This window comes from Dama dama, chromosome 3 (genome assembly GCF_033118175.1).
Source record: "Dama dama isolate Ldn47 chromosome 3, ASM3311817v1, whole genome shotgun sequence".
Lineage (NCBI taxonomy): Eukaryota > Metazoa > Chordata > Mammalia > Artiodactyla > Cervidae > Dama > Dama dama.
The window spans coordinates 52,875,364-52,902,946 of NC_083683.1; the positions used below are offsets into that span (position 1 = coordinate 52,875,364).

General features: G+C 37.7%; 1 protein-coding gene across 1 annotated transcript in view; it reads left to right on the top strand.

Annotated features, from left to right (window-relative positions):
- ADAMTS20 (ADAM metallopeptidase with thrombospondin type 1 motif 20) overlaps window positions 1–27,165 on the top strand; it is a 188,793-nt gene extending 161,628 nt beyond the window's left edge. The window contains 3 exon segments of the mRNA XM_061122944.1: window positions 2,889–2,980; window positions 23,747–23,851; window positions 27,076–27,165. Coding sequence (XP_060978927.1) covers window positions 2,889–2,980; window positions 23,747–23,851; window positions 27,076–27,165 — 287 coding nt within the window.
- Window positions 27,166–27,583: the final 418 nt, after the last annotated feature.

Here is a 27,583-nt window from a genome sequence, read left to right on the forward strand (position 1 = left end):
AACAAATTTTATCCATGAAGATGATTAGAAAGCTAATATTATTAATAATATAATAGTTCAAATAGAAAGTGATGAGGGTCTAAGTTCTTAAGGATGAGGTTTAAGACAGAGAGCCTGAGAACCTGAGAGGAATATTAAAGAGGCACACTCTGTGATTTTCTAACAGAATATGGGGGTTGGTGGCATGAAATGTTAATCGTGGCATGAAAGGATAATTGCATTTAGCTTGGGACCTGTTATTGTTCAGTCACTCAGTTGTGTCTGACTCTTAGCAACCCCATGGACTATAGCATGCCAGACTTTCCTGTCCTTCACCTTCTCCTGGTTTGCTCAAGCTCATGTTCACTGAGTTGTTGATGCCATCCAACCATCTTGTCTTCTGTTGTCCCCCTCTCCTCCTGCCTTCAGTGTTTCCCAGCATCAGCATCTTTTTCAGTGAGTTGGTTCTTTGCATCAGGTGGCCAAAGTATTGGAAATTCAACCTTAGCATCAGTCCCTCCAATGAACATTCAGGATTTATTTCTTTTAGGATTGACTAGTTTGATCTCCTTGCAGTCCAAGGGACTCTCAAGAGTCTTCTCCAACACCACAGTTCAAAAGCATCAATTCTTCAGCTTTCAGTTTTCTTTGGACCCTTTAAGTGAAAGCTATTTTGGGGTTATACAGGTAATGGTGTAGGAGACCATAGCAAAGGATGATTTGAAAATTGTGTCTGTTTGCCTCAACCTAACCCTAAGTGCCATGCGTAAGCAATGGGTAAATGTCCAACAACCAGCTCTTAAAAACCAGGAAAAAAGTTTGATTTGTAGTATTTGTCAGTTTCTTGACATATATATTCCCACCATGACCAATTTTAAGCTACTAACATGAGCTCATTTTGCATGCAGGTAGGAAAAGACACACCCAACTTGTTCTCATGATTGGGTACAAGCTGACCTGGCACACCACGGAAGGCCTTCTGGGTTTGGAAACTGCCCTTAGAGATATGATAAATATTTCCAGAAATGCTACATTTGGGGATAGCCTCTAGGGGACTGGCATCATCACTAGGGCATGCAATGGTCTTGCAGTCTTCTTGAAAAGTATTTCAAACAACATTAGCAGAGGTGAGAGGCACTGACTGAATGAACATTGGTTGGAATATTATTTAGTGATTTAAAAATGAAAAAGTGATTGGGCCAGCTTATCTTCAGGGTTTCTCCTATTTTTGAGCCAAGATCTCTACTTTTTTGATACTTTATGTAGAATCCCCAGCATTTTTGCCAATCAAGAAATTTTGTTAACACCATTAACAAAAATAAAATAGAAAGGAATGAAATAATGATATAATGCAAAAATATAAGAAATCAAAGAAATAGCACACTTTTTAGCTGGGTGTTTTTGAATTCCCTAAATGAATTGATATGTGTACTCTCTATAAGCACTTGCATATTGCTTTGTCATAATTTATCTTTTTTAAAATTTTTTTGTTTTTTTGGTCACACCACACAGTTTGTGGAATCTTAGTTCCTGGACCAGGATTGAACCTGGGCCATTGGGCAGTGAAAGCTCTGAGTCCTAACCACTGGAATTTCCTATTTCTCTTTAGTATGTGTCTTGGTGTGTTCCTCCTTGGTTTATCCTTCCTGGGACTTTCTGTGCTTCCTGGACTTGGTTGACTATTTCCTTTCCCATGTTCAGGAAGTTTTCAGCTATTATCTCTTCAAATATTTTCTCAGGTCCTTTCTCTCTCTCTTCTCCTTCTGGGACTCCTATAATGCAAATATTGGTGCATTTCATGTTGTCCCCGAGGTCTCTTAGTCTGTCTTCATTTCTGTTCATTCTTTTTTTCTATATTCTGTTCTGTGGCAGAGATTTCCACCGTTCTGTCCTCCAGGTCGTTTATTTGTTCTTCTGCCTCAGTTATTCTGCTGTTGATTCTAGTGTACTATTTATCTCTGTTTGTTTGTTCTTTAGTTCTAGGTCTTTGCTAAGCATTTCTTTCACCTTCTGCCTTTGCCTCCATTCTTTTCCAAAGATCCTGGATCATCTTCACTACCATTATTCTGAATTCTTTTTTTGGAATATTGCCTATCTCCACTTCATTTACTTGTTTTTCTAGGGTTTTATCTTGTCCCTTTGTCTGGGACATAATTTTATGCTTTTTCATCATGATTAATTTTATGTAATGTGGTTTTTGTTTTAGCTGCTTTGAGACTATTATTCTTCTTGCTTCTTCCTGTTTGCCCTCTGATGGATGAGGCTAAGAGGTTTATGTAAGCTTCTTGATGGGAGGGAATGGTGATGGTAAAAACTGGGTCTTGCTCTGGTGGTCAGGGCCTTGCTCAGTAAGGCTTTAATTCAATTATCTGCTGATGGGTGGGTTTGCGCTCCCTCCCTGGTAGTCATTTGGCCTGAGGTGACCCAACCTGGGATCTACAGACTCTATGGTAGGGTTAATGGTGAACTCCAAGGGAGGTTACACCAGGGGACCTTCCACTGCCACCATCCCTGTAGTAAGCCCTTGCCAACCCATGTCTCCACACCTATTTATCTTTAAATAATGCTTCTTCTAATTTTTTTCCTTGACCCCACTTTTTCTATTTTAGATGTTCACTGTGATATAAAATACAATAGAGCATATATTTAGCTTTTAAAATATCTGGATTAGTTATAGATGTCCCTGCCATTTCTAGGGCAGTTTTTGAGATGAACATTTTTATGTTAAATAAAAATTTGAGAGCCTGATCTATGTTATGTATGACAATTGTGCAACATTTTTGCTTAAATTTTTGGATTAATTATATGAATGTATTTAAGAATATAATGTGAAGACCGTGTGCTTTGTAGTCAATGAAGATTTGAATACAGTGTCTCAGTGCTAAAGAGTTTCATTTATTATTTTCTAGCTACAGACCTTCTTTTTGCCCAGACAATATTTGGAAATGCAGTTCCATTTGCCACAGCTGGAGATTGTTATAGTGCTGCCAGATGCCCACAGGTATTTCATATTTGTTTATTATTTTCTCACTGAAAAAAATTAATAATATTTCTCATTTATTTTCTTGACCACAGTACTGCAAAAAACAAGTAAATAGAAAGCTAACTTCTTAGATGAAATTTATTGCAAAGTTTATAGATAAACTTTAGAAGAAAAGCATCTTTGCTAATATTGCATTTGTTTGAAAGGTATAATATGAGAATTTAAAATAGTTTAGATCCTGTTTCTCCTTCCACAATACTTTATTAGTTTTAATCTTTCCACTTAGTTCCTAGAAATGAATAGACATACATTACAAGGTAAAGAAATGCATCACAAGCATGTGATTTTCATTACACTGCTACTAACGTAAGTTATTTTAGCTGCCTGGGCCTGTAACATTCTCAGAATGATTTTCTATTATTTGTGAAGTAATACATTTCCATGTCTTCTTGGTTTTATTCTTTCTTTTCCAGGGTTCTCTTCATATATTTTTTTATGTCACCTTTAAGATTTTTAGTACAAAGTGTGTTTCCTGGAAGAAATTTAATATCTCATTTTTAATAAAGGATTTTATAAAGTTGTTATGAGTGAGCAATATTTTTATAATAAGTTGGAGAGATAAAATCTAGATGAATATAGCATCATTGGGTAGATTTATAGAAAATTAAAAAATCATGCACAGGAAGACTAATTATAATATTGATGTCATTTTGAAGAGAAGTAGTCAATAGTTTGCTAGTATTGTCTCTTCTAGGATTTTCATGTTCACAATTTCCATCAAATGGCATGGAAGATATGCTTAATGTTAAAAAAAAAAAAAAAAAGAGGATTTTTTCTGTATTAGAGAAGTGCACTTAAAGGAGGTCACTAGAATTATAGGCTCAAATGAATATGAAAAAAGTTAACTGAGATAAATATATAAATTTTAGATTCAGAAATACAAATAGAACCTGGTAAAGGCATATGAGGGCTACCCTGGTAGCTCATTTCAGTACATTTTAGTCAGTTCAGTTCAGTCACTCAGTCATGTCTGACTCTTTGTGACCCATGGAATGAAGCATGCCAGGCTCTACTGTCCATCATCAACTTCCTGAGCTTGCTCAGATTAAAGTCCATCAAGCTGGTGATTCCATCTAACCATCTCATCCTCTATCATCTCCTTCTTCTCCTGCCTTTGGTCTTTCCCAGCATCAAGGCTTTTTCCAAAGAGTCAGCTCTTTGAATCAGGTGGCCAAAGTATTGTAGCTTTATCTTCAGCATCGATCCTTCCAATGAATATTCAAGACTGATTTCCTTTAGGATTGACTGGTTTGATCTCCTTGCAGTCCAAGGGACTCTCAAGAGTCTTCTCCAACACTACAGTTCAAAACCGTCAATTCTTTGGCACTCAGCTTTCTTTATAGTCCAACTCTCACATCCATCCATGACTACTGGAAAAACCATAGCTTTGATTAAACGGACCTTTGTCGACAAAGTAATGTCTCTGCCTTTTAATATGCTGCCTAGGTTGGTCATAGATTTTCTTCCAAGGAGCAAGCGTCTTTTAATTTCATGGCTGCAGTCACCATCTGCAGTGATTTTGGAGCCGAAGGAAATAGTCTGACACTGTTTCCATTGTTTCTTCATCTATTTGCCATGAAGTGATGGGACTGGAAGCCATGGTCTTAGTTTTTTGAAGGTTGAGCCTTAAGCCAGCTTTTTCACTCTCCTCTTTCACTTTCATCAAGAGGCTCCTTAGTTCTTCTTCACTTTCTGCCATAAGGGTGGGGTCATCTGCATATCTGAGGTTATTGATATTTCCCCAAGCAATCTTGATTTCAACTTGTGTTCCGTCCAATTTGGCATTTTCCATGATGTACTCTGCATATAAATTAACGAAGCAAGGTGACAATATACAACCATGTTTTACTCCTTTCTGGAACAACAGACTGGTTCCAAATCGGGAAAGGAGTATTTCAAGGCTGCTTATTTAACTTATATGCAGAGTACATCATGAAAAATGATGAACTGGATGAAGCACAAGCTGGAATCAAGATTGCCGGGAGAAATATCAATAACCTCAGATATACAGATGACACCACCCTTATGGCAGAAAGTGAAGAACTAAAGAGCCTCTTGATGAAAGTGAAAAGATGAGAGGGAAAAAGTTGGCTTGAAACTCAACATTCAGAAAACTAAGTTCATGCCATCTGGCCCCATCATGGTACATAGATGGGGAAACAGTGGAAACATGACAGACTTTATTTTTGGGGGCTCCAAAATCACTGCAGATGGTGACTGCAGCCATGAAATCACAAGATTCTTGGTCATTGGAAGAAAAATTATCACCAACCTAGACAGCATGTTAAAAAGCAGAGACATTGCTTTGCCAACAAAGGTCTGTCTAGTCAAAGCTATGGTTTTTCCAGTAGTCATGTATGGACGTGAGAGTTGAGCTATAAAGAAAGCTGAGTGCCGAAGAACTGATGCTTTTGAACTGTAGTGTTGGAGAAGACTCTTGAGATTCCCTTGGACTGCAAGGAGATCCAATCAGTCCATCCTAAAGGAAATCAGTCCTGAATATTCATTGGAAGGACTGATGCTGAAGCTGAAACTACAATACTTTGGCCATCTGATGCAAAGAATTGACTCACTAGAAAAGACCCTGATGCTGGGAAAGACTGAAGGCAGGAGAAGGGGAGGACAGAGGATGAGATGGTTGGATGACATCACTGACTTGATGGACATGAGTTTGAGTAAGCTCCAGAAGTTGGTGATGGACAGGGAAACCTGGCTTGCTGCAGTCAATGGGTTCACAAGGAGTTGGACACGACCAAGCGATTGAACTGAACTGACATTAATTTGGCATACTGTACAAAGAAAATTACAAATAAAGGTTTCAACTTTATGGTTTGTAGAGAAACACAAATGCCAGATACCAAGCAGGAAAATTCCTTTACTGAGTAAGTGATTGAAAAGAGCATTTCAATACTAATTTGAGCATTTGTAATACTAATTATCCATCCTCCACTGTATTTAATGAAGATGTGGCCTGTGTTCATTTTCTTTCCCCACAAAAATGCATTCAGTCCTGTACAAGCACAAATCTAGGCAAAGGAAATGCTCAGATCACAAGTTTTGAGAAAACTCTGGGAGTTGATTATAGACAGGGAGGCCTGGCATGCTATAGTCCATGGGGTCACAAAGTGTTGGACACGACTGAGTGACTGAACTGAGATGTTTTCCTGGAATTCTCTTATTTTTTCTAGGATCCAACAGATGTTGACAATTTGATCTCTGGTTCCTCTGCCTTTTCTAAATCCAGCTTGAACATCTGGAAGTTCTCAGTTCACATACTATTGTAGCCTAGCTTAGAGAATTTTGAGCATTACTTTGCTTGCAGGTGAGATGAGTGCAGTTGTGTGGTAGATTGAATGTTCTTTGGCATTGCCTTTCTTTAGGATTGGAATGAAAACTGACCTTTTCCAGTCCTGTGGCCACTGCTGAGTTTTCCAAATTTGCTGGCATACTGAGTGCTGCACTTTAATAGCATCATCTTTTAGGATTTGAAGTAGCTCGTCTGGAATCCATTTTAGTTCACTGATTCCTAAAAAATCGATGTTTACTCTTGCCATCTCCTGTTTGACCATTTCCTATTTACCTTGATTCATGGGCCTTCCATTCCAGGTTCCTATGCAATATTGTTCTTTATAGTAGAGGACTTTATTTCCATCACCAGTCACTCCACAACTGGGCATTGTTTTCACTTCGGCTCAGCCTCTTCATTCTTTCTGGAGCTATTTCTCTGCTCTTCTCCAGTAGCATATTGCATACCTACTTGCCTGGGGAGTTCATCTTTCAGTGTCGTATCTTTTTGCCTTTTCATACTGTTCATGGGGTTCTCAAGGCAAGAATACTGAAGTGGTTTGCCATTCCCTTCTCCAGTGGACCACGTTTCCTCAGTACTGTCTACCATGACCCATCTGTCTTGGGTGGCCCTGCGTGACATGGCTCATAGTTTCATTGAGTTATATAGCACTGTGATCCAAGTGATCAGTTTGGTTAGTTGTCTGCCCTCTGATGGATAAGGATAAGAGGCTTGTGGAAGCTTCCTGACTGGAGAGAATGACTGTGGGGGGATCTGGTAGGTGGGGCCATGCTCAGTAAATCTTTAATCCAGTTTTCGGTTGATGGGTGGGGCTGTGTTCCCTGCCTGTAGTTTGGCCTGAGGCCAAACTATGATGGTGTAATGGGCTTCCCTTAGCTCGGTCAGTAAAAAGTCCTAACAGGAACCAGTCAGCCTACAGTCCATGGGGTTGCAAGAGTCGGACACAACTTAGCAACTAAACCAAATGGTGATAATGGCGACGTCCTTCTAAAGGACTTTGCCAGGGCTGTTTTATTCAGTGCCCTGACCCCATGGCAGGCCACTGTCGACCCACACCTTCACTGGCTACTCCAGGACACTCACAGGCAAGTCTGGCTCAGGCTCTTGTAGGGTCATTGCTCCTTTCTCCTGGGTCCTGGTGCACACGAAGTTTGGTTTGTGCCCTCCAAGAGTCTGTTTCCCCAGTTCTGTGGAAGTTCTGTAATCAAATCCCACTGGCCTCCAAAGTCAGATTCCCTGGGGGTTCCTAAAGGAAATCAGTCCTGAATATTCATTGGAAGGACTAATGCTGAAGCTGAAGCTCCAATACTTTGGCCATCTGATGTGAAGAGCTGACTCATTGGAAAAGACCCTGATTGTGGGAAAGATTGAAGGCAGGAGGAAAAGGGGATGACAGAGGATGAGATGGTTGGATGGCATCACCAACTCGATGGAAACATGAGTTTGAGCAGGCTCCAGGAGTTGGTGCCTGACAGAGAAGCCTGATGTGCTGCAATCCATGGGGTCACAAAGACTTGGACATGACTGAATGACTGAACTGAACTGAACTGAACTGGTAGCTCAGCTGGTCAGGAATCCACCTGCAATGCTGGAGACCCAGGTTTAATTCCTGGGTCGAAAAGTTCCCCTGAAGAAGGGATAGGCTACACACTCCAGTATTCTTAGGCTTTCCTGGTGGCTCAGTAGGTAAAGAATCCACCTGCAGTCGGGGAGACCTGGGTTCGATCCCTGGGTTGGGAAGATCCCCTGGAGGATGCCATGGCAACCCACTCCAGTATTCTTGCCTGAAGAATCCCATGGTCAGAGGAGCCTGGCTGGCTACAGTTCATGGGGTCGCAAAGAGTCGGACACGACTGAGCGACTAAGCACAGCACACAGCAAAGTGATATGAAAGTGACTTAGGTTTTTTTATTCAACCACGCTGAGTTCAATATGACTCATATAGACGATGTAGTAATGTCTAAACTGCCCAGTATAATTGTAAGGTACCAAAACACAATGTCGAGACCAGAAGATTTATTTGTACTTGACACTGGAATATTATACTAATTTAAAATTTTCTGTCTGAGAAAGATAAAATTTTAATTTATCTAGCAGTAGAATTAGGGGGAAAAGGGGGAAGGTTTAAGTCACGTTATATAAAGAAAATGAAGAAGGTAGCCAGGAAAAGAGAGAGAGGTTGTGATAACTATCATTAAACATGTAGAGAGTGCCATGAGAGAGCAGTGGCATCAGTATGTGTTACTCAAGGAGATATTAATGAGACAGAAGACTCCAGTTTAAGGTAAAGAAGACTTTTATCAGAGTTTTCCAGTAAGGAGACACACTGCAAAATCTAAGGCCTCAGTATATCACTAATTTTTGTCCATGTTTTTGTAAATTGATCTTGTATTCTGCAAGCCTGCTAAATTCATTTATTAGTTGTAATAATTTTTGTTGGATTTCTTAGCATTTTCTGTGTACAGAGGAATGTTATCTACAAAGAGTTTTACTTCTTCCTTTGCAGTCTGGATATTTTTTTAATTTCTTTATCTTGCCTCTTTGCACTAAAACTTTCAGCATATTGTTGAATCGAAGTGGCTTCAGTGGACATCCTTGTCTTATTCTTGATTGCAGAGGAAAAGCATTAAGTCCTTTATCATTTATTGTGTTAGTTGTGTTTTGTAGATGCCTTTGATCAATTTGAGGAAGTGCCCTTCTATTCCTAATTTAAGTGGTTTTATCATAAATGTTGTGTGTGTATGTTCAATCATGTCTGACTCTTTTGTGACCCCCTATCGACTGTAGCCCACCAGGCTTTTTTGTTTTGGGGATTTTCCTGGCAAGAACACTGGAGTTGGTTGCCATTTCCTCCTCCAGGGTATCTTCCTGACCTGATCAAATCCATCTCCTGTGTCTCTAGCTTCTCCTGCATTGACAGGCAGATTCTTTACTGCTGAGCCACCAGTGAGGCTCATCGTGAATGTTGGATTTTATCAAATGCTTCATCTACATCTGTTGAGATAATCCTGTGGTTACTGTTCATTACTGTAGTGATAGTGAAATGGTGTATCACACTGATTTTTGTGTGTTGAAACAATTTTGCATTCCTGGGGGAAATCCTTGATGATATCTAATCCATTTTGTATGTCACTAGATTTGGTATGCTTTGTTGAGAATTTTTTGTCTGTTTCCAGAAAAGATATTGGCCTATCATTTTCTTTTTTTGTGATGTCCTTGTCTGGTTTTGATATCAGGGAAGTACTAGCTTCATAGAATAAATTGGTAAGTACCCCCGTCCCCATCTAGTTTTTTGGAAAAGTTTGTGGAAAAGTAATGTTTGGTGGGATTCACCAGCAAAACCATCTGAGCTTGGGCTTTTCTTTGTGAAAGTTGTTTTATTTACTAATTCAATCTCTTTACTTATTGTGGATTTTTTCAGATTTTCTAGGTCTTAAGTCTGTTTTGGTAGTTTTTTTTCCTTAGGAATTTGTCCACTTCATCAAAATTATCTAAATTGTTGGCTTACAACTGTCCATAGTATTGCCTTATAATCCTTTATATTCCTGTAAGATTCACAGTTGTTCCTGATTTCAGTGATTTGAATCTCCCATCTTTTCTTGATTTTGTTAATTTTGTTCTTTTCAAAAGACCAACTTTTGATTTTGCTGATTTTCTCTGTAATTTTTCTCATTTGTTTCTTCAGTTTCCATTCCATTATCATTTCTTTCCTTCTGCTTTAGATTTAATTTGGTCTCCTTTTTTTCAGTGCTTAAGGTAGAAGTTTAGGTCATTGGCATGAGAGCCTTTTTATCTTTTAGTATGGGCGTTTAAAACTATAAATTTCCCTTTAAACACTTCTTTTGCAGCATTCCTGAAGTTTTGGTGTTGTGCGTTCATTTTCATTCATCTTGAGTGTTTTCTATTATCATTTGTGATATCTTATTTGACTCACTGGTTATCTAAGAGTGTAGTGTTTTTGTTCTGGCATCACTGAGTCTTGTCTGACTCTTTGTGACCCCATGGACTGCAGCACACTGGGCTTATCTGTCCTTCAGTATCTCCCGGAGTTTGCTCAAATTCATGTCCATTGACTCAGTGATGCTATCTAACCTTCTCATCCTCTGTTGTGAATTTCCCACATTTCCTTCTGTTTTTGATTTCTACTTTCATTCCATTGTGGTTGGAAAATACACTTTGTATTATTCAATCTTTTGAAATTTATTGAGGTTTGTTTTATAGCATAGCATATGGCTATCCTGGAAAATGTGCAGTGTGTGCTTGGAAAGAATGTGTGTTCTGTTGTTGTTGGGTGAAGTGTTCTCTGGATGTCTGTCAGGGCTGGTTGGTTTAAAGTATTGTTCAACTCTTCCATTTCCTTGTTGATCTTCTGCCTAGTTATTTTATCTATTGAAACTGCAGCTATTATTGCTGAATTATCTACTTCTCACATCAATCTTTTCATTTCATTTACTTTGTATGTAATATATTTACTTTGAGATTTTTATTGCACATGATTGTATGTCTATAATTGTCATAATTTCCTGATGTATTGACACTTATGTTCCCTTTTATCTGTAGTATCATTTTTTGTTTTAAAGTCTAATCTATCTGATATTATAGTGGCAATTCAGCTTTTTTATAGTACATGGTGTATGTATTTCCTCCCATTTATTTTTGACTTATATATTTTTGACTCTTAAGAGTGTCTCCTACAGAGAGCATTTTGTTGAATCTCTGCCATTTGACTATACTGTTTAATGTTATGATTGATATATCTGAATTTATCTTTGCCATTTGCCATTTTGTTTTTTATATGTCATATCATTTCTGGTTTTCTGTCCCATTTTTACTGTTTTTTAAAAATTCAGTGAATGTTTTCAAGTGTAAGATTTTAATATCTTTATAATTTTCTCACTATATTTTTAATTGCTTTCTTAATAGTTGCTCTAGGGCTTACAATGTATATCTTAATAGAATTTACTCAGATTTATATTATCTAATTACAGTGACATAGAAGTATTACTCCTACATATACTTTTTCCCCTTCCCTTTTTTGTTGTATTTGTAATGCATATACCGTCTATCTATATAACAAACCCACAATACATTTTTATAATATTACTTTATATAATTTTTGGGTTTTTGATTTCCCTTGTGGCTTAGCTGGTAGAGAATCTACCTGCCATGCAGGAGACCTGGGTTCAATCCCTGGGTTGGGAAGATCCCCTGGAGAAGGGAAAGGCTACCCACTCCAGTATTCTTGCCTAGAGAATTCCATGGACTGTATAGTCCATGGGATTGCCAAGAGACAGACACAACTGAGCGGCTTTCACTATATAATTTTATATCTTTTAGAGGTAAGAAATGAGAGAACTTAAATTTCATAGTTTTTTTTTTTTTTTGTATGAAACTTTTTGATTCTCTTCATTTCTTCCTGTGGATTGCAGTTATCAGCTGCTTTCATTTAATTATTCCCAAACATCTTTGGTTCCACCTGCTTCATTTGTGGCAATCTTCTCAAGTATATTGCATTTCTGTATGCATGTGTGCTAAGTCGCTTCAGTCATCTCTGACTCTTTGCAGCCTATGGACCATAGCCAGCAGACTCCTCTGTCTGTGGCATTCTCTAGGCAAGTATACTGGAGTAGGTTGCCATGCCTTTCTCCAGGGGATCTTCCCCACCCAGAGATCAAATCAGTGTCTCTTACATCTCCTGCTTTGGCAGGTAGGTTCTTTACCACTAGCACCACCTGGGAAGCCCACATTTCTGTATATTGCTGGTCAATTGTATAATTACATACATGCTGGTTTATACAGTTACTTTTAAATAAGTTGAGAATAAATAAAAAGAAACATACAATTATAATGTTTTTTATAGTTGCTATTAATAAAATTATCTTTACTTGTATGCTTTACTTCTATGGCAGCTGTAAGTTCATTCCCTAAGTCTGTGAGTCTAAATATGCCATCACCCTCTCCTCTGGCTTCTAGATGAACAACAGAACTCAGTGATTTATCTTACTGAGATTCCCATATATGTGCTTATTTTCCTCTAGATGCTCTCATATTTTTTCCTTTGTTTTTGACTTTCAGCATCTTTCTTGTGATATATTTGGATGTGGATCTCTTTGTGTCTACTCACTTGAAATCTTTGACTTCTTAGATGTGTAGATTAATGTAGTTTCACCAAACTTAGAAAATTTTCAGCCAGGATTTCTTCAAATGTATTATCTGGTCCTTTTGGTATTTCCATCCTGCATGGTTTGGTGTACTAATGGTGTCCCTTCATTTCTCTGAGGCTCTGTTCATTTTTCCTCTTTTTTTTTTTTTTGCTATTTTTTCAGATTGTATCATCACTATTGGTTTCTTTTCAAGTTTGCTGTTTCTTCTGCCAGCTCCAATCTGCTGATTGATCCCCTCTAGTGAATTTTTATTTTGGTTATTGTACTTTTCAGCTCCAGAATTATCCTTTAGATCTTTTTATAAATATAATTTTTATCTCTTTATTGATAGTCTCTTTTGATGAGACATTATTATCATACTTTTCTTACTTTTTTAAGCATGGGTTTTCTTTAGTTCTTTGGACATTTTTAATAGCTGCTTTGAATCTTTATCTGCACAGTCTGACATCTGAAACCTCTCAAAGGCAGTTTCTGCTGCCTTTCCCCTGTTATTATGAGTCATCCTTTCCAGTTTCTTTGCATGTGTCACAATTTTTTGTTGAAAGCGGATCATTTTAGATAGTATATTTTAGCAACAGTGGATGCTAAGTTTTCCTTCCCCTTTAGGATTTGTTGTTTGCTTAGATGTTTATTTGTTTAGCTCCTGACTGGGCTATTTCAGTGACATCTATTTCCCTTGTGATATGTAGCCTTTAGTGTCAGAGGGCTCAGCCTTGGACATGTACACAGTCACCCAGTCCTTCTGGGATAACAATGTTTTTAGCCGGGCTCTCTTTGATGAAGTTTCTAGCTGGTCTGCCTCTACTGATATCACACTCAACTCTTACCCACTACTAATTGGTAGATGATGGCTCTGTTCTTTCAATAACATCCTGGAGGCATAAATTACTCTATGGTCTGAGCCAGTTAAACTCAAGCCCCAGGGCCAGCGTAGGCTTATAGGTCAGTCTTTGAGGTCAGGTCAGAAAAACCTCAAAAAGAGACATTCTTAGCCATCTCTTTCCCTGGTTTTCTCTGTTAAACTGAGGTCTGGCCTACTATTTTGCTTGTTGCTCTCCTCCAGTTACCACCATGCTCCTCTTAACTACAAACCACTAAAATCCTTTTTTTTTTTTCAGTAGCCCCTTTAGGCTTGAACATCCCCACTTTCTGTCCCAAATACTCAGGCTACTTAGGAAAATCTGTGAAACTTTATGTTCTTGCAACTTGATTTTTCCCCAAGGAAGAGCCTTTGCACCCATTCTGTGGGTTGAGTGGGCACATCCCACTTTGCAGAATAACATCCCTAGTCAACAAGCAGAATGCTGGGTCTTGACATTATTCCCTGGTCTTCTCGGCTTGTACTGCTCAGCATGAAACCTGTGCCCTGCCGGTGATTTTAAGTGGGAATGATTCAGGCCTTGAGTTCTTGGCCGACCGTGCCTGGGGCAGATCTCCTGATCTATGAGTTAGGACTGAGTGGCAGAAAGGAGCTTCAGATCTCTGCAGTTCTTACCTCTGATTCAGCTTCTGTAGCACAGAGCTGTGTGAGATGAGTGCTGGTGTCTCGCCTGCCCCCTGCTTCCCTGGGAGAAAGCTTATCCCTAACAGCTAGCTGGGGGAAATAAAGTCCTCTGTTCTTAGCTGTACCCATGAAGAGTGGAGCTATCATCTTGCTGAGGTGGGGGAAAGAGAGGACAGGTCATAGACAGGTCATGGTTTAAATGTCACAGATGCTTACTCTTCTAACCTAGATTTCATAGATTTTCTTGAATAAATGTTTCTCCAATTGTTGCATAACCTTAGGGCAATTTCAAGATAATTTAAATGGTTGTTGTATTTTATAAATTTTTTAATGCTTGAAATGAAACATTTTGTTTTGAGCTAACTGTTGACATGTGGCTCTAAGAAATAATTCAGGGATCCCATGTACCCAGTATTGCCAAATGGTAACATCTTATAGGATTATAGTATAATATTGCAACTAGGATATTGACATCACTACATCAAGATACAGAACATTTTCATCATCACAAGGACTTTCATAATGACAACTACTCCCCTTGCACCGCCAGCTTCACCTTATCCCCTAGCAACCACTAATCTAGTCTTCCTTTCCATAGTTTTTGTCTTTTTTTGGTCTATTATATAGGTAGAATTATATTAGTACGTATGTCTGTAACTTCTAGCGTTTTGAAGAGTGGCGATAGTGAATATGCTTTAATTGCTTCTGATCTCAGGGGGAAAGCATTCAAACTTCCATCATTAACTGTATTGTTGGCTACAGATTTTTGGTATGTGCTCTTTATCAAGTTGAGTTGAGGAAATTCCCCTCTATTCCTATTGTTCCCTATGTTTCACTCTTTAGTCCACAGGTCTCTTCAAATTGCCATTCCAAAAGTGCTCCCTCTCTTGAGTCTGTTTATTAAGGTAGATAACTTTTCAGAGGAATCTCAAGTTCTCACTCAATCTTTGAGCCTGGTTAGCTTGATTCATGTCCATTCTTCTCTTTCTCTTCTTCACTCATGTTGGTCTACCAAACAATTGGTCTCCCTCCAAGACGATGACTCTCTGACCTACACCTTTTATCTAGTTCTCTTCCCAGGACTGTGTTTCCCCTGATGAACTTCCCCTTCTGAAATTTTATATTGCATCTCTTTGAACACCTGTTTTAAGGTCAAGGATGTGCAATCTAAAACTTTTACCGCTCTAAACAATCTTTTCCCTCATGTATGTATTTTTAAATAACATTTCCATTTTAACTCTTTTAAATGGAGATTATTCATTCTCCAATGACCAAGTCATGTCAAGACTGCTCAGCTTTGTCCAATAATCCATTTTCCTTCTAATCTCTTCCTTTCGGTCATGTACTTGATATGATCAGAGAGAAGGAAATTGAAGATGCCTCCTAGAGATGTTGAGTCTGCTACAAGGTACCATCATTTTGGGAAGATCATGAAGTTCTGGAAATCTGGTCCTTTTTATAACATGTTGAATTGAATAAGGTCTGGCAAATGAGAAGATGTATGATGTATGTTCACACAGAGACTTGTAAACCAACGTTTATAGCTGTGCTCAGTCGCTCCGTTGTGTCCGACTCTTTGTGATCCCATGGACTATACCCTGCCAGGCTCCTCTGTCCATGGGATTTTCCAGGAAAGAATGTTGGAGTGAGTTGTCATTTCCTTCTCCAGGGATCTTCTCAACTCAGATACTGAACCCTTGTCTCTTGCATCTCTTGCAGATTCTTAACCCCTGCACCACCTCGGAAGCCCCTGGTCAATGAGACATCAATAAAATTCACAGGAGACTGATACACAAATAAGTAATATAATGGTCATTTTCCCATACAATATCTTGAGAAAGTTTTGTAGTTATAAACTAGGTAACCCCAGTTTACAGTTGGAGAAAGAAACACTCTGTGTCAACAACCTGTCTAAGATCCTAGAGAAAGTCAAAGGCAGAATCATTATAGTAATAAAATGCTCCTCCTGTTCATCAAGGTGAGATGTCTTCCCCACAGAGTTCTCTAGGCATTTCTGGAACACAAATCTTTATTTCCAAAATTAGATGTTATTGGGCATAGGTATGTGCTGTCAAAGAAAGATATGCCCATTGTTTTTTTTTTCCAGTCTGTATGCAATTGCCTGAAGTTACTGTTACTAAGAATACAAACTGCCCAGTATTCTTGGAGATATTCTGTCAAATATATAAACCAGATTCTGTGTTAATTTATACAACATTTTCATGAATACGCTCCAGATGTTTCATGTCACAGAAAGAACTTATTCTGTTGTTTAGCATTCATCAAAACCACATCCTCTGTGTTTGCATATGATAGGGGCACCCCAGGACATAAATGTTAAAAAGAGAATGGACACACATGGCAATCTTTAGGGAAAATAAACTTTGCCATGTTGTAATATAAGATGAAGTTAAGGAGTGTGATGTGACTATAGAATACACATATCAAAAGTGAAGTGAAGTAAAATGTTTAGTACTTTTCACAGAGCCACAAAAAAGAGAAATCCCCAATGTGTATCTCTTTATCTATTTTGTAATTAATATTGATTACACAAGAGCAGGAGAAATACCCAGTGCCAAAGGATCATGGCCAGCATACGTTTTGAGTATTTGGAGCCAGTTTTTAAATATTTTGAATGTGTATTCTTTATTATAATGTGTCGAGCTAGATATATTTGCTTACCCTTTTGATTATATTGCTTAGGTCCTCTTTCTCCTTATTCTTGTCCTCTTGATCTATCTTATTGCTAAAAGTGGTATATTATAATTTCCTACTATTAGGGTGTTTCTGCCTGTGTCTCCTTTCATCTCCTGTAGTTTTGTTTCATAAAAGTAGCTGTGTTATTTGGTGTATAATATTCATGTGTTATATCTTCATTGTGGATCATGGTTTTTAGCACTTGTTTGTCATGTTTTCCTGATTTCAGACTTGAATTCTATTTTACATTATCAGGATTTGCTACACTTGCTCTCTTTTTATGCCCATTTTCCAGGTATACTCTTGCATGCATGTGTGTGTGCAAAGTCACCTCAGTCTTGTGCAACTCTTTGCAACCCTATGGATTGGAACCCCACCAGGCTTCTCTGTCCACGGGATTTTCCACACAAGACTACTGGAGTGGGTTGCCATGCCCTTTTCCAGGGTATCTTCTCAACCCAGGGATTGAACCCGTGTCTCTTATGTCTCCTGCATTGGCAGGCAGGTTCTTTAGCTCTGGCACCACTTGGGAAATCCTTATAGTCTTACACATACTTTTTAAAAAATTAATTAATTTATCTTAATTTTTTTAAAGACGATCACCGTAAGTCAATACAGTTGACTCTTCTCTCTTCACTGCCGCACATACTTTTAATTTTGGCTTTTCTGAGTCACTCTGTTTGAAATGTGTTTCTTACCTATAGAATGTAGTTGGATTTTGTTTTCAAGTCAACTGGAATTTTTTTTTCTTTAGATGTTATACCCATTCACATTTTAAGTTGAAAAAAGATAATAGTAAAATTGCCTTTATTAGTATACAGTTTTAAACATGTATGCAAATTCATGTTGTTATCACCATAATCTGAATATAGAACAACTCCCTCACACTTCCTCCATGGAGTCAGTTCCTCCCTCTCACCTACCTCCTGGTAAACACTGATCTTTTCTCCATTGCTTTAGTTTTGCATTTTCTGGGATGACATAGAAATGTCATAGAAATGAAGTCACACGGTGTGTAACCTCTTGAGATTGGCCTCCTTCTCATTACATTGGTTATCGTAATGCTTTTGAGGTCCATCTGTCTTTTTACATGCTGCATGTGTCAGTACTTTGTTCTTTTTCATTGCTAAGCATGATTCCATCACTCAGATGGCATACAGTTATCCTACAGTGTTCATTTGTTGGAAGAAAATGGGTTGTTTATAGATTTTGGAAATTATGGACAGAGCGGATATGCACATGTGTGTACAGGCTTTTGTGTGAGCATGTATATTTATTTCTCTGGGAGAAATGCCTATGAGTGAGATTGTAGAGTCATATGCTGTATGGATGTTTAACTTTATTGGAAACTGCCAAACTATTTTTGTTGTTGTTTTAATTTATTTTTAATTGGAGAATAACTGCTTTACATTGTTGTATTGTTTTCCCCTGTACAGCCATGTGAATCAGTTATGAGTATACATATATCCCTGCCCTCTTGGACCTCCCCTCTACCTGCCCCCATCCAAACTGTTTGATATAGTGACTGTACCATTTTTTAATTCCTATCAGCAAAGATTAAATTTCTAGTTGTTTTTCTTCTCTGTCAGCACTTAGTATTCTCAAGTTTTTTGTTTCCGCATCTTCAGTGATATCTTTTTTGTAGTTTTAATTTATATTTCACTAATAATGTTCAGCATCTTTCATGTGCTTATTTGTCATCTGAGTATCCTCTTTGGTAAAGTGTATATTCAAGTCTTTTCTCATCTGAAAAATTGAGTTTTTTGTTTCCTAATTGTTCATTAATGTTTATGGTTTTGACAGTTCCTTATTTAAAATTAGTTAATTAATTTTTGGCTTCCCTGGGTCTTTGTTGCTGCTCACCAGCTTTCTCTAGCTGTGGTGACGGGGGCTCCTCTCTAGTTGTGGTGTGTGTTCCTCTCATTGCAGTGGTTTCTCTTGTCGTGGAGTATGGGCTCTAAGTGCATGGGCTTAGTTGCCCCATCACGTGTGGAATCTTCCTACACCAAGGATCGAATCTTTCTACATCTGTGTCCCCTGCTTTGGCAGGCAGATTCTTATCCACTGTACTACCAGTGAAGTCCTGAGAGTTCTGTGTATAGTCTGGATACAAATCTTTTGTTGTATATAATGTTTGCTCATGGTCTGGACCTTATCTCTTCTTTTTCTTATGTGTCTTACACTAAGTGGAGGTTTTAAAGTTTAATGAATTCAAATTTACCATTTTTTCCCCTTTATGACATTTAATGTCCTATTTAAGAACTCTTTGACTTAGTCCAAGTTACAAAGATTTTCTGCTGTGTTTTCTTAAAAAAAGTTTATAGTTGTATGTTTTACATCTAGACCTATGATTGATTTTGAACTAGTTTTGAATAAAGTTGGAAGAGTTTTGCCTGTAGACATCTGATTGTCCTAACATCATTTGTTGAGAAGGCAATTGTTTCTCTCCTTTCCACCTTTGTCAAAAATCAATTGGAGGGGACTTCCTTGGTGGTTCAGTGGTTAAGAATCCGTGCTTCCAATGCAGTGGATACAGGTTCAATCTTAGTCAGGGAATTAAGATTCCACTTGCCATGTGGTGTGGCCAAAAGAAGTCAATTGGATGTATTTGCATGAGTCTATTTCTGAATACTGATTGACATATGTCTCTCCACCATCACAGCACTGTCTTGGTGATGATAGCTTTATGTTTGTGTGTGGATGTGTATGTGTGCTCAGTTGCATCCGACTCTTTGACCCCATGGACCAGAGCCTGCCAGGCTCCTCTGTCCATAGAATTTTCCAGGCAAGAATACTGGAGCGTGTTGCTGTTTCTTACTCTAGGAGATCTTCCTGGCCCAGGGGTTAAACCCACATCTCTTCTATCTCCTGCATTGGCAGGCAGGTCCTTTAACACTAGCACCACCTGTGACAGCTTTATGCTCACATGTGTGCTAAGTTGTGTCTGGCTCAATTGTGTCTGGCTCTTTGTATCCGTATGGACTGAAGCCCACCAGGCCCCTCTGTCCATGGGGTTCTCCATGCAAGAATACTGAAGTGATAGCTTTATACTAAGTGTTAAAACAAAGTAGTGTGGGTCCTTTAACTTTATTCTTTTCTTTCAAACTTGTTTTAATTTCTTTATAAAAGAAATATAAATTTACATAAATTTTAGAATCAGTTCTCTTTTTGAAATTGTGTTAGATTTATAGACCCCTTTCATAGTAAAATAGGTGGAACAAACTTTAAAACTGTAAAACCTAATGACATAGTGGGGACGTATGAACCAAGCAGTCAGTCCAAATGGAACTTTAAAGTTTGCATCTATTTCTATGCTTTCCCTCGTATCCATAAGTATATTTTCCTTTAATGATGCTAATTATTCAAGGAAGACATTCCTATTTGTTGAATTCTTAGTTCTTTTGAATCACCTTACCTTCCACTTGTGATTTATCTTGTCACTGGAAGGTTTTCTTTTTTGTCCACCCCTACACACTTCCCTTCCCCTTGACTTCTACCTCTGGCAACCACCAATCTATGCTTCCCTTCTCAGATCAAGACTAAGACCTTTCTCTGTACTCCCATAGTTGTTGTTGTTCAGTCACCAAGTTGTGTCTGACTCTTTGTGACCCCATGGACTGCAGCACATCAGGCTTTCTTGTCCCTCAGCATCTCCCAGAGTTTTCCCAAGTTCATGTCCATCACATTGGTGATCCATCCAACCATCTCATCCTGTCGCCCTCTTCTCCTTCTGCCTTAAATCTTTCCAAGCATCAGGGTCTTTTCCGATGAGTATTCAGGGTTGATTTCCTTTAATATTGGCTGGTTTGTTCTCCTTGCTGTCCAAGATACTCTCGAGTCTTCTCCAGCACCACAGTTCAAAAACATCAATTCTTCAAAGCTCTGCCTTCCTTATGGTCCAGCTCTCACAACCATATATGACTACTAGAAAGATCATAGCCTTGACTGTATGAACCTTTGTTGACAAAGTGATGTCTATGCTTTTTAATACTAGGCTAGGTTTATCATAGCTTTCCTGCCAAGAAGCAGCTGTCTTCTGATTTCATGGCTTCCATCACCGTCCGCAGTGATTTTAGAGCCTAAGAAGAAGAAATCAGTCACTGCTTCCACCTTTTCCCCTTCTGTTTGCCATGAAGTAATGGGCCGGTTGCTATGATCTTAGTTTTTTATATATTTCATTTCAAGCCGACTTTTTCACTCTTCTCCTTCACCGTCATCAAGAGATCGTTTAGTTCCTCTTCACTTTCATCCGCATATCTGAGGTTGTTGATATTTCTCCTGGCAATCTTGATTCCAGCTTGTAACTCATCCAGCCCAGCATTTCTCACATGTGCTCAGCTTATAAGTTAAATAAACAGGGTGACGGTAAACAGGCCTTGCCACACTCCTTTCTCAATCTTGAACCAGTCAGTTGTTCTGTACAAGATTCTAACAGTTGCTTCTTGACCAGCATACAGGTTTCTCAGGAGACAGGTAAGATGGTCTGGTATTCCTGTCTCTTTAAGAGTTTTCCAATTTGCTATTATCCACACAGTTGAAGGCTTTAGTGTAGTCAATGAAACAGAGGTAGATGTTTTTCTAGAATTCCCTTGCTTTCTCTGTGATCCAGCAAATGTTGGCAATTTGGTCTCTGGTTCCTCTGCCTTTTCTAAACCCAGCTTGAACATCTGGAAGTTCTTGGTGCTCATAATGCTAAAGCCTAGCATGCAGGATTTTAAGCATAACCTTACTAGCATGGGAGATGAGTGCAATTGTTTGGTGGTTTGAACATTCTTTAGTACTGCCTGTCTTGGGAATGGGGATAAGGAATGACCTTTCCACTCCTGTGGCTACTTGACACCAAGTCTGCCACTCAGGTTTGAACAAATGAGTGAAATGTATTTTTACCTCAATTGATATCATCCCCAGTTTCAGATGAACCGTTTTTCTACTTCTTGGTATCATTATGTAGCTTTTGAAGAAGGACTAAAGACATAAACAAAGCTGTTGAAAATTAATTTGGAAAAATGAAGCAATAGATATTTCTAGACCCAACTGATTGTGTTAATGATCACTTGAATCTCTCTTTACTCAGTTGGATTTTTTTTCCTTTCACTTCCAGTGTATATACATTTGAATGCTTCCTAGCAACATTGAGCAGGGAGGTAAATGATAAATATTAAGATGTGAAAATACTGCATAACACAACAAGAGTGCCATAAATGGTTAGTTAGAGGAAAGCTACTTCACAGAATATATTTCCCTTTCTTTTATTTGGTAAGAAGCTGACTTATGAGTTAATGTGGAATTAAGTATTTAGTCCAAAATCTGTATCAGATGAGTAAGTATCAAATAGTAGAACATATCCTTAGAATTAGTTTTAATTTAAATATTTACTAATATAAAATTCTGATGTGTCTAGTGTTAATGTCATTCATTATCACAAGTATAAAGGGTTTAGATATGTATTTATATATTAACTTTTATGATGCTAAAAGTTAATATTTATAATGTTGCACTTAATTCACCCATTTAAAAACACTTACTGAGTACCTGAATGGGCCTTCCTGATGGCTCAGACAGTAAAGAATCTGCGTGCAATGCAGGAGACCTGGGTTCTATCCCTGGGTTGGGAAGATACCCTGGAGGAGGGCATAGCAGCTCATTCCAGTATTCTTGCCTGGAGAATCCCCATGGACAGAGGAGCCTGGAGGGCTACAGTCCATGGGGTTGCAAAGAGCTGGACATGACTGAGTGACCAAATGCACACACACTGGGTTCCTAGGCCTTCTTTTGGACTCTAGGATTACATCAAAGAAGCAAACTTATAGATATTTTAAATTCCATAACCAAATGATGTATAATAATAATACTTTCTTTGGAATTTATCTAGAACAAATGATTTCTGTTTTTGGGGGAAATTCTGCATATATTATCATTGTATTATAAATGCATTTGAATCTATTTTGATTTTAAATAAGTATGTGATTAATAAGAAATCTAACTTAATAAACTGAATTGATGCATAATTTTTAGCAATTGTAGTAATTTATATTACAAATATATGTGAAATCTATTTTACTTTTGCTTTCATGAAAGATAATATTTCCAGTCACGTAACGTAACCCTTAATGTTTTATCACAGTTTTGCTCAAGATTCCTGTGCCCTAGGCCATGGAATATTGTGATATGATCTAAGATTGTCCTAATATTGCTCTAAATCTATATGTATATTGAACATTGGTGTGGGCTTAATTAGCATTCATTAAATACTTCAGCTTTTCCTTGTGTGATTCTGTACTGTGAGATCATATACATAAATGCCACAAATTTTACCCATTTTAGTCATGCACTTTCTTACTTGACAGATATTTAAAGTGTAGTTTTTAGCAGTGATAGTCTAGAATATTTTGACATAAAATGGTTCTTGTGTCTTGAAAATAATTAGCTCATAATGCCACTAGGGGGCTCACATACTATGTCTGTAATTCATGTGGCATCATACGTCTGCATAACACTTTTGGGTACTTAAAAGGATGTGATAGCTGGGACCACAATACCATATTCAATAGCTTTTGTGTGATAGATGTAAGGGCACAGTAACAGAAGGAAATACATTAAATAGGTGTAACTTATCCGTGAAGTTAGCAGTGAGGAGTCAAAAATTGAAACTAGATAAGTGCTAGTCTGGTACCAGTCCCTATGATGCCCCTTCTGTCTAGACGTGCTGTTGCTGATGCTACAGGAATATAAGCTCTAACTGTCAATCACTAGAGTCCTAGGACTGGACAGAATCACTTTTCAACAAATAACACTATCTGGCTTTATTTCCGTTGTCCCTCGTAATTGAGAACACTTATTTGTAATCAGTTTAAAAACTCTTTAGCTTGTTCATTTCTTTAGTGTAAGAAAGTGTATGGTTTGTATCAGTGTTCTTTCATTTTCTAAAGAATCTAGGAAAGCAAGTTTTTTAGGTCATGCCAATTCATGTGTTTCCAACCAAGTACATGCTTAAATATTTTATGCTAATTCCATCTGGTCTTATTTTTTTTTATTTTTTATCTATAATCCAGGGACAGTTCAGCATTAATTTGGCAGGAACTGGGATGAAGATATCCAGTACAGCAAAGTGGCTGGCTCAGGGCAGTTATGCCTCTGTGATCATTCACAGATCACAGGTAAGTCCTGCTGGACCAAAAAGCCTGTCTGAAATACTTCTGTGCTGTGAAGTACCGTTAAATTCCTCTACCTTAAATTCAGAATTATATGAAGTTAATAACTAATGAGTTCATATAATGGGGTATGTTACATTATGACGAAGTATAACTAGCTTATGAAATTTTGGAATGGGGTTCATTTTTATTCATGTGCTTATGGAGGTTTTATATATATTCACATTCATGTTTAGGCTATAGGTATCTGTACATGAAATCAAGTGCCAGAGCATATAGATTTAAGTAGTTCAAGTTTGGGGCTAATGGCTTGAAACACAGGTGCTTCACAAAGAGGTAGTCTTTTTAGCAATACTCTAATTATTAAAGACTTTTATGTTTTAATACTTCAAAGTGAGAGGTAAATTTTTGGTTTATTTACCTCACTGCTTTGATTTAGTGATTTAGTGATGGAGTCATTTATCATTTAACGAACATCCTTTATAGTTTCTTCAAGAATTAGGAATATTTTTATGGTTGTATGAATATTTTCCTTATCTATCTTTATTTAGAAAACATTGTCATGATTTGAGAGAAGAGCATTGAAACATGTATATTACCATGTGTGAAATAGTTCGCCAGTCCACTTTCGATGCATGATTCAGGGCGCTCAGGGCCAGTGCACTGGGATTTTATTTTTACCTATAGTACATGTATTATCTAAAGTATTATCTAATGTATTATCCTCCTAATTTTGGTGCTGGTGTAGTGTGCTAGCACATAAAATTTATGAGATGGCTGCTGGTACTTAGAATCACCACACCTTAGATAACATGACTCTATCTACATTAAATCAGGATCTGTGTTATAATTTGTGTTCTCATCTATATTGCACCATTTAAATCAGTACCATCAACAGTCCCTGTCTATTCCAAGGTTTTATAATTTTTCTTTCTTTTGCTAAAAGTGACTTCATTCCTATATATGAATACTACTTGTAAATGAAGTTCAATTTTCTGATATTTGCAGACCTTAAAATAGTTTTTTTCTGACTATTATGAAATTGTGTTTAATAATTAAAGAATTTCGATTTTTATTATTTCTATCATAGGCTTTTAAAATGGCTATTTATTTCTAAATATTTATTTGGCAAATTTAGGTCTCATCCTTTTGGGTAAAAGAGTGGAAATAAATCAATTACTTAGTTAAAATGTGTTCTGAGCAGGTATAAAATTTAGTGCAATGAGATATTCTGACTTTATCTAGTTGTTAGGTATCTTCTGGTTAAATGACAGCTGGCCAAGGGCAGCAGTAAAAATGAATATTTAGTACAACCATTCCTTTCATGTCTATTTAAGTTTTATTGTAAAGACTATTTGTTTACTTAATTGAGAATTTCTCCCTCAATCAAAGATTTTGCGCATGAAGGTATTTCCTGAGATCTGATGCATGGTGTGAAACTCTGACTTATGAAACCCAAATGTACTTATGGAAATGAACACATATTTTCATTTCCTAGTAAATTTAAACAAGATTAGGGGTTTACTTAATCCATTTAAGAACAGGAATGTATATAAATTGGAATTTTTACTGCCATCTTCTTTGTTTACTCAGATTCTCTAGAGTATAGAAAGCCTCTGAAAGAAGAGGCAACTTCAAAAGCCCCTGATCTCAAAACATTCTTTATCCTCAAAAGTTTCAGGAACCCAGTTTCCTTTTCTATCCTCCCTCCTTAGATTAAAAAAACAAAAACATAAATAAAGCAAAACTTATCTTCGTCAGAAACCATAGGAGTTCAAACTATTTTTGTTTCATCCGATCAAAAGGCCTTTTGACTTTTGGACCTAAAGGTGGAAGACAGTCTGGAGAGAAAATCTATCCTGTTCTCATCACTTCCTTCACCAGCCTCCGCCCACCCATTCCTCAGTTAGCAGCTCTGCTTTTTAAAAATAAAAGAAGAATGTCCTTTTTGTTGTTGTTTAGTCGTTAAGTTGTGTCTGTCTCTGTGTCTAATTATAATTATTACTTTCAATCCAGTTTTTTCCCTCCATTCTATCACCTTTTATATTTTCTTCAAGCTGTGTTTCTAATGCTTCCAGGAGATGTTTGAAGTTAAGGTCAAGTTTGCATAAAATCCTTCTTTTATTTAGTCTATGAGAATCTTTTTTTTTTTTAATCTCATATAAGTTTTTTTTTTTGTTTTGTTTTCTTTTTTTTTCTTTTTTTTTTCCATTTATTTTTATTAGTTGGAGGCTAATCACTTTACAATATTGTAGTGGGTTTTGCCATACATTGACATGAATCAGCCATGGATTTACATGTGTTCCCCATCCGATCCCCGCTCCCACCTGCCTCTCCACCTGATCCCTCTGGGGTCTTCCCAGTACACCAGCCCCGAGCACTTGTCTCATGCATCCAACCTGGGCTGGTAATCTGTTTCACCCTTGATAGTGTACTTGTTTCAATGCTATTCTCTCAGAACATCCCACCCTCGCCTTCTCCTACAGAGTCCAAAAATCTGTTCTGTACATCTATGTCTCTTTTTCTGTTTTGCATATAGGGTTATTGATACCATCTTTCTAAATTCCATATATATGTGTTAGTATACTGTATTGGTCTTTATCTTTCTGGCTTATTTCACTCTGTATAATGGACTCCAGTTTCATCCATCTCATTAGAACTGATTCAAATGAATTCTTTTTAATGGCTGAGTAATATTCCATGGTGTATATGTACCACAGCTTCCTTATCCATTCGTCTGCTGATGGGCATCTAGGTTGCTTCCATGTCCTGGCTATTATAAACAGTGCTGCGATGAACATTGGGGTGCACGTGTCTCTTTCAGATCTGGTTTCCTCGGTGTGTATGCCCAGAAGTGGCAAATCATAAGTACCTTTCTTTCATTCAGTCGATGATAAACACTGGACAACAAGTTGGGAGAGTTTTAATAAACTCACTGAAGCAAATAGATACCTTGATGAAAAATATGTGGATTGAGATGAATGTCTAACATAGAGTGTGGTTTATAATCATCAAGTGGATAATATGAATCTCGGGTTCTCTAATTCCTGTGACCACAGATTTCAACTAATCCTGAAATGGCATGATCTTTGACCTCAAGTGTAATTGTTATAGGAAACCTTGGCTGATTATTTCAGCCACATGGTTCAAAGTGTTTGCTTTTCTGCCTTGTACACACAGATACCAGCATGTAACAGATTCTACTGTATCTCTGCCTCTTCTATTTTCAGGATGGAACCAAGGTCTATGGCAGATGTGGAGGGTTCTGTGGAAAGTGTATTCCTCACATGACTACTGGTCTCCCAATTCAAGTAGTGTGAACATTCAGAAGGAAAGTGTGTCCCAAAGAGGAGACATTCTCTGGAACCTGCAAATAGCTGCTGCTTGTTTCTTTATTCCTTCCTGAGATTTATGTCTAAAATATTTGTGCCTTTTTTCTAGGATGCTCATGAGGAGTCAGTCACTGCTTAATTTTTCAAGGCGTTTGAAATAAACTGAACGATACATGGTTCTAGTCAGGATCCTTAAAAGGATGAAATAATTTATGGTTGGGCATACAGGGATGTTTGAATTGTGCTAAGATAATACTGCTGGTAACAGATTACACTGGACCAGAATTATGTTATGCCTGTAAGCACACATGTAAATCTCTGCTCACATCCTACTGTACAATGAAATGTTTATTCTACTTGTTAAAATGGAGCAAGTAAAAATTAGGAAAATGAACTTAAATCATAA